The sequence below is a fragment of the Spinacia oleracea genome, chromosome 3 (genome assembly GCF_020520425.1).
Source record: "Spinacia oleracea cultivar Varoflay chromosome 3, BTI_SOV_V1, whole genome shotgun sequence".
NCBI classification, from domain to species: domain Eukaryota; kingdom Viridiplantae; phylum Streptophyta; class Magnoliopsida; order Caryophyllales; family Amaranthaceae; genus Spinacia; species Spinacia oleracea.
The window spans coordinates 109,100,560-109,117,043 of record NC_079489.1 but is presented as its reverse complement, the minus strand read 5'-3'; the positions used below and the strand labels follow the sequence as shown (position 1 = coordinate 109,117,043).

Genomic DNA, 16,484 nt, shown 5'->3' with positions numbered 1-16,484 from the left:
ATACAAAATATGGGCACAAATTAACAAATTTTCCTACATAAGTTTATATTAGTCAAATTTAACCGTAAAATGGCGTATAATTCAAATTAAAATCATATTACACACAATAATAGTAAAAAATAGCGTGTTTATTATGCTTAAATTTTCTCATAATCGCATTTATTACTATAAATACAACGATTTTCAATCGGTCGGGTCCAAAACGGGTTCGGTCGGGTTTTGACCCATTACTTTTCGGGTTGCTCGGGTTCGGATAAAATCGGGTTACGGGTCGCAAAATCTTGTTCAGGACCCAGTATTTTCGGGTCGGGTTCGGGTCGGTTTTCGGGTCGGGTCGATTTTTGACAGGTCTACGTGCAAGTCAATGACCGGAAAAGCTCAGTCAATGTCGGAAACTTACTTTTGGTTGTCTTTGGCAAAAAAAAATTACATTAAGGTGTGATTTCACAAAAACAAATTATATAAGGTTCTTTCTCGCAAAAGAAGTTTACATTAAGGTGTGATTTCACAAAAACAAATTATATAAGGTTATTTGTCGCAAAAGAAGTTTACATTAAGGTGTGATTTCACAAAAACAAATTATATAAGGTTTTTTCTTGCAAAAAAAATTTACATTAAGGTATGATTTCACAAAAAAAATTATATAAGGTTATTTTTTGCAAAATTTAAGTTATAAAATATCTTTTTTACCAAATTTGCCTTTATTTAATTTATAATTTCTAATTTTTATCCTCCTGAGGCCAGGCCAGCTGTCTTATTCTTTGGTCCTGGCGCCCCCATCACGAGCGTTGCTTCATTATTCATCTCTCTCATCTCTGATCATCGCATCCTCATTTTCTCTCTCCTCTGTGATCATCCACAAACCCAACGTTTTTGCAGCAGCACTTCTACTCTCAGTACTTACCCATAACCCAATCCAATCCCCCTTCGCCGCCCAAGATTCCCCTCTCTTTCTTTCCCAACACATTTAAACTATATATTTTATTATCATCAATTTAAAGAAATGATTTCTCTCAAATTTAGCTTCATCTCCCATTAATTTTGTTGTCAATAAAGCAAGAGAGAGAAAACTCAATTAAAATCTCATACGCAGTATTCTCATACCAATACAATCCAAATTTCTAGAAATTATCCTGACTAAAAGAAAAACAATGAAGAGGGAGCTACCCTTTTCCAATCCAGGACCTTCCGCCGGTGGCGGGGGTAGTCTGGGTGGTGGTCCTCCTACCACCACCGGAAAGTCTAAGATGTGGGAAGATCAAAACGACGCGGGAGTAGATGAACTGCTTGCCGTTTTGGGGTACAAGGTGAGGTCATCAGACATGGCGGAAGTCGCACAAAAGCTAGAACAGCTTGAGCAAGCTATGGGGAATGTTAGAGAAGATGGTCTTTCTCAATTGGCTTCCGAGACGGTTCATTATAATCCTTCAGATCTGTCTACTTGGCTTGAATCTATGCTTTCTGAGTTCAATCCATCGTCAACTAGTTTTGACCCGGCGAATCCGATACTACTGCCTTCTATTGGGTCGCGTGTAGATCCGATTATTGTGAACCCAACTCCTCAGGGTTCTGTTAAGTTTGGAGGATCGGACCCGTATTCGGATTATGATCTCAAAGCTATTCCAGGTAAAGCTATCTTAACTCCTCCATCACCTTCTTCTTCAGCTTTGGTTGTTAATAATAGTAGTAGCAGTAATAGTTTGGTTAGTACTACTACAAGTAGTTCAAGTTCGAGGGAGGCGAAGAGGTTGAAGGCCTCTAGTTATACAAACCCCCAATCAGCTAAGGCCACCGCTTCGGGCTTAACCTCATCGATATTGACCACGAACACGGCCGTGTCATCTCGGCCGGTTGTGTTGGTGGATTCGCAAGAGAACGGGGTGAGATTGGTTCATACTCTGATGGCATGCGCTGAGGCGATTGAGCAACAGAATATGGGGTTGGCTGAAGCTCTGTTGAAACAAATTGGATTTTTAGCGGCTTCTCAAGTTGGATCTATGAGGAAAGTTGCGACTTATTTTGCTGAAGCTCTTGCAAGGCGGGTGTATAAAGTATGCCCAGATGTTCCATATGATGGGAATTTATCCGATATGTTGCAGATGCACTTTTATGAGACTTGCCCGTATCTTAAATTTGCTCATTTCACTGCAAATCAGGCAATTTTGGAGGCTTTTAGTGGGAAAAAAAAGGTTCATGTGATTGATTTTAGTATGAAAGAAGGAATGCAATGGCCGGCTTTGATGCAAGCTTTAGCGCTTAGGCCCGAGGGTCCGCCGGCTTTTCGTTTAACCGGGATCGGGCCGCCAGCTCCGGATAATTCAGACCGATTGCAGGAAGTCGGTTGGAAGTTAGCTCAATTTGCTGATTCAATTCAAATCCAGTTTGAGTACCGTGGGTTTGTAGCCAATAGTTTGACCGATTTGGAATCAGCTCTACTTGAACTTAGACCGGATACAGAGGTGGTGGCGGTTAATTCGGTTTTCGAGCTGCATCGGCTGCTAGCTCGACCGGGCGCCGCAGATAAGGTTTTGGGTTTGATGAAGGAAGTGAACCCGGTTATCGTAACAGTGGTTGAACAGGAAGCGAATCACAACGGACCGGCTTTCTTAGAACGATTCAACGAGTCACTACACTATTACTCCACCTTGTTTGACTCGTTGGAGAGCTGTGTAGACAGCCAGGATAAGATGATGTCGGAGATGTACCTAGGTAGTCAAATATGCAACGTGGTAGCTTGTGAAGGTGTTGACCGAGTGGAACGCCACGAGACAGTAGCTCAGTGGAGGACTCGGTTCGGAAAAGCCGGGTTTGCCCCGGTCCACATCGGGTCAAACGCGTTTAAGCAGGCTAGCATGCTGTTAGACTTCTTTGCAGGTGGGGATGGGTATGGGGTGGAGGAGAATGGTGGGTGTTTGATGTTAGGGTGGCATAGTAGGCCACTCATTACCACCTCAGCTTGGCAACTCGCCCAAAACAGCAAATCGCCAATTCGTCACTGAGTTCAACTCGAGTCGATCTAATTTTGTGGGAAACATGATGATAAGGGGTGGGATGGGTTGAGAGCGAAAGGTCGTAAAAACCGAACCGAGTTAGGTAACTCGGTGGGCCCACCACCTAACCGCTGGCCAATTCTCTCTCTGACACTGATTGATGTGCTGAGCTGTGTTAGTGCGGTTGGGACCCACCACTAGTTCTCAATTCCCAATTCAGCTAGTACTGTCTTTTCTTTTCTCTCCTTTCTCTCTCCTCTCTTTATCTCCTCCTTAAAAATTCCTCTCTTTTTTTATTTACTCAAAAACAAAATTTCTCTCTTTTTCAATTTTCATCTTTATCTTGTGATGATATTTTGGGTCTTTTTTTTATTTACCTTTTTGGTGTCTTAAGGAAGGTGTAAGTTTTCCTGTGAGGGTGAAATTTAGAGGTGAAAAAGTTGTATTTATATATGGCCTTTTCTGTTCTGTTCTGTTCTCTCAAATAAAAAGGGGCAACATATTCTAATGATTTGGTCGTCTTCTTTTTTTAGTTCATTGCTTTTACTTTATTTTACTTTCTTTTATGGGAGATACTTCAACTGTACGGAGTACATAACTTCCTTACTTTTTTTTTTTTTTAACAACATAAGAAGCCACGTTAAGTTATTAAGGGTGTATTTTTTCAACTTATAAGATCTAAATTTATTTGAACTTAACTTATTTGCACCTATCTGAATTTATAGGACTTTATAGGATCTTATTTAACTTACAAAACCTACCTTATAGGATTTTATTATACTTTATTTATTGTTTAATACTCCCTTTGTATTTATTTAAGGGATACACTTGCCTTTTTCGGCCGTATTTAAGAGATACACTTGTAATTTTTAGTAACCTATCAACCCCACCATCTAATTAAATAATATATCTACAATCCACCTCACCCCCCATTCCCTAAAACGACATGATCCCCACTTGTTTTTATTATAGTAAAAAGATGATGTGAGTAAGTGTGGGGATCACTAGAAAGAGGAAAAATATTAATATAATTGGAAGTGGGGGTTAAAATATGTCAAAAAAAAAAATGTATCTTTTTTAAAATACGGCCGTTTAAGGAAAGTGTATATCTTTTTAAAATATGGATGGAGTATTAAACTTTTAGCCATTAGATTATTGGTAATAGTTGAATGTAATATTAATAAAATATAAATTAATAAAATAATTATTATTTAGTTCATATATTTAATAATTACTCCCTCTGTTCCAGATTAGTTGTTACACTTTCCTTTTTCGTCCGTCCCAAATTAGTTGTTACACTTTTAAATTAGGAATGACCCCACAATAATTATATTGTCTCTCTCTTCCCACTAAATTTTTTTTGTCCCCACACTCTCTCATTCAATTAAAAAAAATACCCCACTAACTCTTATCACATCTACTTTTTCAATAAAATAACAATTGATAACTAAACAACCACTTATCACCTATAACTTTGTGCAAATGTAAGTGTAACGATTATTCTGGGACAGAGGGAGTAAAATTTTATGTTATTATTAATAATATAAAATATTTCTTTGTAATAAGTATCCAAAATTAATAAAATCCAAGCATGAATTCGATCGATAGCAAAACTATATTTGTGACTCGATCGATCTATTTATACTCCGTAATTGAACTTATCACGGCGAAAAAATAAATCTTTGATACTGCCTACGAGTATTTCACTTAATGCATTGATGTAAAGAAATAATATTATGATTATTGGAAGTTATTATTTTCAATTAATGCATTGATTGAAAGAAATAATATTATCATTATCTGCATCTCACCAAAAACATGATTCATTGATTTGTGATGTACACGTAATTTTTAAAGTGTTTGTTAAGTTTTCCCTTGTAATTATAGTAATTAATAATAACATATTAATTAAGGTTTATGTATGATTGATAATTATTATCGTCAATCTCTATTCTATAAAGGAAGAGCCAAGGTTAATTTCGCAAATACACTTTTGGTGTCCCCTTTTGAATAGACTAAAACGCCCCTATTATTTATAAACTATATTAAAATTATTAACTTTAACTATAAATACAATAATAAATCATAAAGGAAATATTTAAACAATTGGCCGGGCTCTTTCAAATCCCGACGGACAGATTGGGGTTTCGCAATTTTGGTTGACAATTTCGCAATTTAAGCAACATGCTTTATTATTGTATTAAAACAACGACAAAACGGAAATAAAGGAAAGGTAAGTTAAGCCACAAACATATTTTTAATATTACAATTGATTCTAATATTTGCCAATTCAAATGGACTTTACTGCTATTTGATTTTGACAGATTATACTCTATAACGCCTAAATTAAAGAGCAGAAAAGGCCTTAATAAAGGCCTAAAATCAAGGAGCGGTAAAGGCCTCCCTAATTCAAAACTTAATTCAATACAAAACGCCTAAATAAATAGCTATAAAACCCAATCATTCCCACAAACAATTAACGAATTAATCATAAGATAATGTCACTCTTCTTAGCTTGAACAGTGCAAAATCACTTCGATTTGAAGAAATACTTCGTAGTTAGAAGAATCGAGATGATTCTAGAGATTTTCAGAAACGGTCGGCGGCTCAGATGAGCAGAGGTACACATCGAGGAGATAGAAAGTGGGTGTGACACGAAATGAAAACTTACCTCCGTGAAATGAATTCACTGATAAAGCGGCCGCGAGATAATCAGATGAACAACTTGGATTGAAATTCACAAGTAGATCAACAATCAAGTGAAAGAAATGGATGAAAGCAAAGAAATTGAAGGATAGAAACCTTAGAAAGAGAAAGTGGAGAGGAGAGGAGAGAGAAAATGAAAGAGGAATATGGAGAGGATGAATAGTTGACCGTGGCAAGGAAAACTAATCCACTTTAGTTCATCTTTTTCTTCTTCTTTTTATTTTTATTTTTATATTTTTATTTCTATATTTTTGGGCTTTTTTTATTATTATTTTATTACTATTAGGTCAGCCAAACTTTGTTTGTCAATATTTGTCTTGATTGGTTTCCACTATGTTTGGGAATTGGGATAACGGGTTAGTAAATAATATTCGATTTAGGGCAAGTTGTTCATCTCATTTCATTGTGCCGTGATAATTTTTCGAATTAATTAGGCCATAATTAACATATATATTTATATGTTCATGCAACATAATCGACGCAATCGGGTCATAGAGAAAATTATTCACAACCTTCGGAAACAAAGGTTATTCATGGGTGCTACCTCCACCAATTGTAGATTTTAATACTGAGCTTTCTTATAATGTTGGTTAAGTGTTGCACATCAATTAGGCGGAGGAGTGCATGTGGATAGACAGGTGTATTGCGAGCAAGAGAAAAAAAAACTAATTTATATGTTTAGTTACTTTACTTTAGTACTAAGATTTTGAAGCTTTGTCATGTAAGGGCATGAATGTTACACTATTTAGATTGTAAGATTGACATATTGTAGCACTAATTGTTTTAAAATATGAACTTGCGAATGGTTTTTTAGTGCCTAATATTAGTTGTGATTAATTGTCACAACACAATTTTAAGTTTTTGTATAATACAGCACGCATCGCGTGCATATAAGACTAGTTAAATATAAATATGGAGTATGATTTATTTAATATAACAACGCAAATAATCATAATATTACATATTTCCTCCGTTTGGAAATACTTGCAATGTTTATATGTCAGATAAAACATAGTCATGTAAAATCTTGTTAGATTTGTCTCAATGTGTATTTTCAAAATACTACTTCCGCCCTTTAATACTCACCCCGGTTTGACCGTCATAGAGTTTTAGGTAATTTAATTGACTTGTTAATTTATTAGGTGGTACTAGATTGTGGGGTGCTTTTTTTAAATATATTTAGTGCAAAATGTGTCTAATAAAGGGGTGGTGGTGGGGTGATTTAAATTATTTAATGTTTTTTAAGGAAATAAGAATATATGTGGGTTCAAGGTAAGTGCGAGTAATAATATAATATTAGTAAATGTATGTCATTTATAGAAACGCGGCGAGTATTAAGGGATGACTTTACAAGGAAAGTGTTGCGAGTATTAAGGGGCAGAGGGAGTATCAATTTTTATACTCCATCCGTCCTAGAATAGTTGTTACACTTACCTTTGCACAAAGTTTTAGGTGATAAGTGGTTGTTTGGTTATCAATTGTTATTTTATTGAAAAAGTAGATGTGATAGGAGTTAGTGGGGTATTTTTTTTAATTCAAGAGAGAGGGTGTGAGGACAAAAAAGAATTTAGTGGGAAGAGAGAGACAATATAATAATTGTGGGGTCATTCCTAATTTAGAAGTGTAACAACTAATTTAGGACGAAAAAGGAAAGTGTAACAACTAATTTGGGACGGAGGGAGTAATTATTTCTAGAAGAAAATTTAAGATATTAATGATCAAAATTGCGTATTGGCTTGCGTGAAAGTGATCAACGTTGTGAGTATTTTTAAACGGATGAAGTATTTATTTAATACTTTATTGAAGCTTATACGACATTTTTAGAACTTATAGGACCTTACTGAAACGTATAGGGCCACTCGGTTCATGACCGGTTGGAACTCAAGAGTTACTCCATGTCCAACCGCATTGGGAAGCTTGCTATGCCTCTTTCTGGCCACTTGGGAAAGAAAGAAATAGATGTAGATGCTTGCAAGTAGGGGAAGCGGAAGATACTCAAGGCGCCAAGGCTCAAGAGCATGATCGTCAAACCCGGAGAAGGTTCCTCTTCGAAGGTTCAAAGGTGCTTAAGTTTGTATGTGTTTGAAAAAGTGTTTGGGAAGTGTGTTTAGAATGTGCTTAGAAATGTGTTTAGGCGGTGTGTTTATGAGGTGAAAAGGCTTGAAATGACTTGACTTAACTTGAATTTGAACTTGTCATTGAATTAGCTTTCGAATTAAGGCCTTGAAGCCATTTTATGTACCATTCGAAGAGAAATTCATGAATGAAAAACCATCATTTTTCTCATATTTGACAATTGTGCCAAATTGCTCGAAATGTGCTTTCTTCTTCTTTTTTTGAAACTTTTTGCTCGTTCGGAATAAGAGCATCGATATCAATGGTTGCTAAATTTTAAAATTTTGGTACTTTGAAGTTTTTATTTGAATGTTTGATTGAATTTAGAATGCTTTGATTGAGGAGATTTGAAATTTTTGATTATTAATGTGGTGGGGCCTCGGAATGAGGTTGACCACATATCCGATTAAGGAACCAGGTCGTACGTAGTTGTCGGGGTATATAGCTTTTTGAAGTTAGAATATGCTCTTTGAATTAGACATATAACTTCTTGAGTTGGTCTATGTTTGTCAGAGAACTATACTTAGTGTCGTTGATGTCTTCTAGCTCAACAACTCCTACTGAGAGGATTTTCTTAACAATGTGTAGACGCCTGAATTTGTCCCCTAAGCCCGAAGCGGCGAGTTCAATGATGAAACCAAACACTTCTTGTCAACATTTTCCTAAGCATGCGACGAATGACTCGTGACTGACTAACGTGACTCCGAAACCTATATTTCCAATATTAGTAACTTTCATTTATAGTAGTTGATATGCTTAACCGCTACCTGAAATAGCATCCATGCAAGATAGATATTCATAGTGATTACATTGTACTACAATTAATCCTTGAAAAAGATAAGAGTTGCACTCCAACTTATATCATTAAAGAGATAAAACCGTGAATGAGATAGAAATTCAGAACAAACTGGAAGGATCTGGAAAACCATCAGATAGATTTTACCAGCGCTAGAAAATTCTAGCGCGTGGCATATACACGTCGCTTATTTCCAACACCCAGACACCACCGCCAATAAACATTAGCTCTACAGTTTGGTTCTCAGCCAATCACGACACGGATAAAATTCTAAAATGAGATGTCACTGACTCAGCAAGTAACATATCCGACGCTGACCATACAAACGATGGTTATTTCCAGCGCTGATCATGCCAGGGCTGAAAATTATCGGCGTTGCAGTTTTAGTTTCATAAAAGCTAAAACTCTTCAAATGTCTATCTTATTTCGACTGATTACACTATAAATACAACCCTCTGGAATCTGGGAATCGGTACCAATTATCATCAACCAAAACCTAAGCTTGAGTATTGACCGAGGCTTTAAACCCGTCTCGTATTCGTAATCGTCTTCTATTAACTCTTGTTAAGCAGACTCTTTCCATATAAGCACTCAATATGTCCCAAATACTGCCAAAGTCATAGCCAATTCACAAGCCTAAATGGAAGAATCTAAGGGGAAACTCGGAGGAATTGCAACAGGAATCATGTGTAGTCAGACAGTTACCGTGAAGTTCGAAGCAGAAAAGGAAAACCAGTAAAGACAAATGGTCCTGAGAACCGCAGCATAGCCTAAGCTATACTGTAACCTGAAGTTAAATTTGTATTGCTTTCATCACCATATAAATATGTTCATATAATCTACTATCTTGGTCACGCCTAATAAGATAATCTCTGGACAAATCTATTATTTCTAGGCATCTCAAATAAACTTAAATCACTCTTTTTACGTCGCTTAGTTAATTACTTGTGCATTAAAATCAACTCATTAGTAATGTAGTCTAACGCATGTCCCTTTCGTCGTCGTATTGTAGTAGTAAGGACCGCCTCGTGGGCCAATATTGGGTGATGTGGGTAAAAATACCCTGCCTACGTGGCTCAATTGTCGCATGACACGTGGCACCCCCGATTGGTCAGCCGCCTATTTGGCTGCCATCTAGGAGTCAGTGTATGCTGATGTATGGCTGGCCTAATTATGCCAATTACTCTTAAAGCCCATGGCCCATAGGGAATGTTATGATAGTGACACATGTCGTTATCTGATAAACTAGCCAATCACAATGAGATTACCCTAGGGTTTCCCCCAAAAGGGGGAGACTATAAATATATTCAATTTCCAAGAAATGGACACACAATTCTAGATAGAAAAACATCCTATAACTTACCTTTAATGCTTTCTGTTCATTAATTACATCTTCCTAAAAACCCGTGTCTTAGTTAAGCATCGGAGGGAATATTCCTTCGGGAATATTCTTGTTTTGTAAGTATGCCGCCGACGTGGACTGGACTCGACACTACGTGGAACCTGATACCTCTTCTTCATCATCCAAAGGAAAAACTCCCACAACATTTGACGCCGTCTGTGGGGAGGTAAGGTAACATGGTAGACGTCCAGCACTTCGGGGACGCGCCCATCAATCGAAACGAAATCGAGGAGACCGCATTGAATGGTGATCGTCCTCCTCGAGGGAGGGACGACAGAAGTAACCAGTCTGTAGGGCAGGACGGTCGACTTGAACCCCCTCCTGAGTCGCAACCTGAGCAGGTCCAAGTGGAAGATGAGACGGGTCCAACCTTCATTTCCTCCAGGTGGTCACTTGAGGGCGGACGCCGACACAGTTATGGAAGAAAACCCAGATTTGCCGGTGTCTGCTGGGCAGCTCAAAGACATCCTGGCCGGATTCAAAGCACAGATGGACACTCTCCAAGATGAGATCAAGGGCATCCGTTCTCAATCTCATGGGACGGGAATTCCCTTCTTTAATGGACTCACTCGGTCTAATGTCTGACGGCAAGACCAAGCACGAAATGATGATCATGACAGACGCTTTGACAGAACAAGAACTTCTTTCCAGCCTATAGCTCCGCGTCGGATCCTGCCAACTTCTCGGCCTGAACCTGGACCGTCCAGAAGAGTACCGATCATTCAGCTCGATAGGCCCCAAGAAACCGAGCTGTCAGATACAGGTTCCACCCCTGTCATGCAAGATTTACCCCTTGCTGCTCCTTCGCGCCGTCTCACCAGGACTCATGTCAGTCGCGCGGACAGCGAGCGGCGTAGAACATCCCAGAATAGAAGGCAGGACCCGATATGCCATATCCAACAGGGAGTAGCCGGCATCATTCTCGATTACACCACCCCATTCTGTGCTGATATCATGAATGCCCCCAAGGAGCCTAAAGTAAAGCCGCCAGCTATTGACGCCTATGATGGCACGTCTGATCCTGATGTACATCTCTTGGCCTATCGGCATCATATGTATGTCCAGGAAACTACTGATGCAACTTGGTGCAAATACTTCCCGTCCACTCTGAAGGGAGTTGCCTCCAAATGGTTCGAGAAGTTGCCTACGGGAACGATCAATACTTATGCCAAATTGGAGATGTTATTTTCTGCGAGATTTATGGATTATAAATAAGAGAAGAAGACGAGCATGCATCTGGGTCGAATACAGCAAGGGAAAGATGAATCTTTGCGAAGCTATGTTCGACGTTTCAATTTGGAGTCAGGACAAATTACGGACCTACCTGACTGGGTGACTTTTGATAATTTCTTTAGGGGACTTAAGAAGGGGTCCTTTAAGTTCGATTTGGTGAAGAAAAGTGTGAGAACTATGGCCGACGCTTTGGATGAGGCTGAGTCCTTTATTCATGCCACTGAAATCTGCTCCGTCCCCAAAGAGTCTAAGGGAACGGAGACCACAGATCATCCTCAACGAAAGGACAAATCAAACAAAAAGACCAGCCGTCCGAATGGGACATGGGCCATTGAAAAGAAAGGATATCAGGCAAACCACTCCCAAGGACAGAAGAGAGGACGACTCTATGACAAAGAAAGGTTCGAGTAAAACACTGACCTGTATACGATACTGCTAGATGTAAGTGATAGATATGAGATTGATCGACCGTTCCCCATGAAGTCGCCGGTAGAAACTCGGGACAGCTCGCTTTACTGTAAGTTCCATCGTGATGTGGGACATGAAACAAAAGACTGCGAGATTCTACGAAGAGCTCTTGATGGATTAGCCGCCAAAGGATTTCTGAAATTCTATCTTAGCCCGAGCACAGGGGGAAGTGGTAAAAAATTCTACAAGAAAAGCAAGTCACCGTCATACCGACGTGATGACAACGACACTGATCCAGAAATTGTGGCCGTCATCTCAGGGGGTCTAGCCGCTGGGAGCCCAACAATGAGAGGTCAAAAAGACTATGCAAGCCGGTTGGGACAGGTCATGTTGTCTGGAAAAGCTCCAATTGACCACTTCCCTAAAGTGGAGATTTGTGAATCTGACAGGGGCAAGATCGCCACGCCTCATGACGACCCCTTGGTCATTGAATTGAAGGTGGCAAACCTCAAGGTAAGGCGTATTTTAGTAGATACGGGGAGTTCGTCAGACATTATCATCACAGCTTGTCTTGAGCATGACCCAAAGACAATTAAAAAGATACATTATCCGATCATTGGATTCGGAGGCGGCATAATTCATCCCCAGGGGATAATCACTCTGCCCCTACGAGTTGGAGGTCGGAATCAAACTAAGAACTTGAACGTCCTCTTTCTAATTGTGAAAGACCTTACTGCTTACAATATCATACTTGGTCGCCCAACTTTGAATCAGGCCAAGGCAGTGGTCGTCACTCATCTTATGCTCATGAAGTATGTCTGTGATAAAGGCCAGGTCGGCACTATTCATGGTGATCAACAACTAGCAAGAGATTGTTATCTGACTACGCTAAGTCCCGAGGCTTGGCGGAAAACTGACGAAGCAAGAGCAAGCTCAAAAAGAAAACTAGACGAGATGGAGGAGAAAGTCAAGAAAGAAACCTTTACCATTGCCACGGCTCACATGGAAACAAGGCGACCTGAGCCGGTTGGTGGGCATTATGAAATCATCCTTGATGAAGCGCGTCTAGATAGGACGGTGCCAGTAGGGGTCTCTCCTGACGACCAGCTTGGGGCACATTTGGTCACTCTCCTGAGAGAATTCCAGGACATTTTTTCTTTTGCTGTGGAAGAGATGCCGGGCATTGATCCAAGCATAGCCGTCCACAAACTCAATGTAGATGAGTCCTTAAAACCTGTTCGTCAAAAGAAGAGAAATCATGGAGAAGCAAGAAACAAAGCCGCAACGGAGGAAGTTCAGAAGTTGTTAGAGCCTGGGTTCATTTGGCCAAGTCAATATCCAGATTGGGTAGCAAATGTAGTGTTGGTGCCGAAGCCCAACAAATCTTGGAGAATATGTGTGGACTATACGGATTTAAACAAGGCTTGCCCAAAAGACAGCTTCCCTTTGCCCAAGATAGACCGGTTGGTAGATTCAACGGCTGGTCATGCTTTGATGTCTTTCATGGATGCATACTCGGGCTTTCACCAAATTCCTTTGTGGTTAGATGACCAGGAAAAAACGTCATTTGTTACTGAGCAAGGCCTGTACTGTTACAAAGTGATGCCGTTTGGTTTGAAGAATGTGCCAGCCACATTTCAACGTCTAGTCAACACTGTCTTCTCTAGTCAGTTAGGGCGAAACATCGAAGCCTACATTGATGATATGATAGTAAAAAGCAAGCAACGTGAGGAACACTTGGCTGATTTAAGAGAAACTTTTGAGACGCTCTGAAAATATCAGATGAAGTTGAATCCAAAGAAGTGTGTTTTTGGGGTAACGGCTGGGAAGTTCTTGGGATTCCTTATTGATGAAAGGGGAATCGAGGTCAATCCTGATAAAGTACAAGCAGTAATAGACATGACGTCTCCGAAATCAGTAAAGGAAGTCCAACGCCTAACTGGATGTCTAGCGGCCCTGGGGCGGTTCTTATCAAGGGCAGGTGACAAGTGTCATTACTTCTTCGGCACAATCAAGAAGAAGAGCAAATTTGAATGGACTGAGTCGGCAGAAACTGCCTTCGTCCGATTAAAAGAACATCTCCACACCTTACCTCGGCTTGTCAGTCCTCTTCAGGGGGAAACTTTGTATGTGTATTTGGCCATTTCTGAGTGGTCCTTGAGTGTTGTGTTGCTAACTGAAAGGGAGGGAGTGCAACTCCCCGTCTACTTTGTGAGCCATGTCCTGCAAAATGCCGAATTGAGATATCCTCCAATTGAGAAGTTTGCACTTGCGCTGTTTATGGCAAGTAAGAAGATGCACCCTTACTTTCTGGCACACAAACTGGTGGTATACACAGACCAACCTTTGAAACAACCCCTTACTAAGCTAGACGCTGCTGGGCGAATGCTAAAATGGGCAATTGAGCTGAATGCATTTGATATCTCATATGAGCCCCGAAAAGCTATCAAGGGACAAGCATTTGCCGATTTCATTGCAGAAATGACGAGGCCAACTTTTGAGAAGAATGTGGCGACTCGCTGGACAGTCTATGTAGATGGGTCGTCCACCCAGAATGGGTGTGGAGTCGGCATAATATGTCAATTCCCTGAAGGAGACAAGTACGAGTATGCCATGAGATTCAATTTCCAAACGTCTAACAACGAAGCAGAATATGAAGCTTTGTTAGCCGGCATAAAAATGTGCAAAGCTGCCGGAGCTCAAGAAATACTTGCCTATTCTGACTCACAGTTCATTGTGAGTCAAGTAAATGGAGATTACGAGGCAAGAGACCCTAACAGGATCAAATACATGCAAGCTGTGCATCAAGAGATAGAACATCTGAAGAGCTTTGAAGCTAAGCAGATTCCCAGAACGGAGAACAATCAGGCCGATGCCCTGTCTAAATTAGCTAGCTCAGCTTCCTGTGATACTCCGCGTCACGTGTTTTGGGAAGTGAAAGATAGGCGAAGTATTGAGCAGGAATTGTGCGCTCCTATGACAGCTATCCTTGATCGGTCGTCAACCTGGATGGACCCTATCATTGCTTATAAAGTTGATGGTTCTCTTCCAGACGACTCAAGTCTAGCCGCCAAAATACAAAAGAAAAGTTCTTGGTTTGAATGGTGGAATGGAGTTTTGTACAAAAAGTCATTTTCCAGACCCCTCCTGCGATGTGTCACCCCTGAGAAAGGGAAAGAAATTCTGGACGAGCTGCACCAGGGATTATGTAGATCCCATATTGGAGGACGAGCCTTGGCCGAGAAAGCCTTGCGAACTGGTTATTACTGGCCCACTTTGAGAGAAGACGCCCTGGCTATGGTGCAAAAATGTGACAAGTGCCAATGGTTTGCTCATCTCATTCACAGGCCGGCTCACCCTCTCACTCTTATCATGAGCCCCATTTCGTTGGCCAAGTGTGGAATGGACCTGTTAGGGCCATATACAGCGGCCCCTGGAGGCCGGCGCTATGTGATAGTAGCCGTTGACTACTTCACCAAGTGGGTTGAAGCAGAGGCTCTCAAGAACATAAGGACAAGTGATGTAAGGGCGTTTATCTGGAAAAATATCATGACTCGCTTTGGAATACCACAAGCTATCGTCTTTGATAATGGGCCTCAGTTTGAGACGCCTAAGCTGAAGGAGTGGTTAGCAGACCACGGCATACACAGCTGCTTTGCCTCTGTAGGACGACCTCAGGCCAATGGCCAAGTCGAAGCATTTAACAAGATTATCTCAGAGGGGATCAAGAAGAAACTAGATGAAGCCAAGGGTCCGTGGGCCGATGAGCTGCCAAACGTCTTATGGTCAATCCGCACCACGACTAAGAACTCAACTGGCGAAACCCCATTCCTGCTAGTCTATGGTGCCGAGGCCGTGTTGCCCATAGAAATGTGTGAACCTACATTGAGAGTCATGTTATATGACGAGAATGCCAACTGGGAAATGATGAAGTTGACCCTCGACTTTTTACCTGAAGTAAGAGGAAATGCGGCATTGAGGCAACAGTTGTACAAGATAAGGATGGCGAGGGAGTACAACAAGAAGGTCTCTAAAAGAGTACTCAAGGTAGGGGACTTTGTTCTCCGAAAGATGGAATCTGTTGGACGAGCCAACGAACAGGGTAAACTGACGCCCAACTTGGGAAGGACCCTATGAGATCTATGACGAGGTCAGAGATGGAATCTATCGCATTCAGGACATGCAAGGCCGACCAATTCTACGCACCTGGAATGCAGACAATCTCAAAAAATATTTTTTCTAATATGTATTTTGACTTCGTCTTTTATGGAAGATTATGTGGTCTAGACAACGGCCGCTAATGGTCCTAATGGAGTAGTAATCTCTCTTGTAACCGGCTAAATTTGCCTTACAAAGTATAAATAATACTAATCTTGTTTCGTACTATCTATTACTCACACGCTAGTTAATAACTTACCTAACATATGCATGCAAAAAGCCTAATCGAATAAAGGCCTAAGAAGTGGCCCCAGATTAGCACAACATTCCAAGCCTAATTGATTGAAGCCTAAGAAGTGGCCCATATTAGCATAAACATAGGCTGATCACCTATTAAATTTTAAAAACCGTTCTCTTAAACACGAACGTCTATTTTTCTGAGGCAAATAGGATTACTCCTATATGCTGCGGCATCAAACATGCCGCGCCCAATTTACGACGGGGGCAAACCCCCATACAATTCGTCGTTTTCTTAAAAACAAATATTTTTCTAAGGCAAATAGGATTACTCCTATATGCCGCGGCATCAAACATACCTCGCCCAATATACGACGGGGGCAAACCCCCAAACAAATCATATGCCGCGGCATCAAACATGCCGCGCCCAATTTACGAC

General features: G+C 40.4%; 2 protein-coding genes across 2 annotated transcripts; both read left to right on the top strand.

Annotated features, from left to right (window-relative positions):
* The first annotated feature begins 741 nt into the window (after positions 1–741).
* LOC110803409 (DELLA protein GAIP) lies at positions 742–3,501 on the top strand. The gene has a single exon (XM_022008918.2). It carries the CDS (start codon positions 1,152–1,154, stop codon positions 2,997–2,999), a length of 1,848 nt encoding a protein of 615 aa, XP_021864610.1. The 5' UTR covers positions 742–1,151; the 3' UTR covers positions 3,000–3,501.
* A 7,738-nt stretch (positions 3,502–11,239) lies between these two features.
* LOC130469953 (uncharacterized) lies at positions 11,240–11,653 on the top strand. The gene has a single exon (XM_056839497.1). It carries the CDS (start codon positions 11,240–11,242, stop codon positions 11,651–11,653), a length of 414 nt encoding a protein of 137 aa, XP_056695475.1.
* The last annotated feature ends 4,831 nt before the right edge of the window (positions 11,654–16,484 follow it).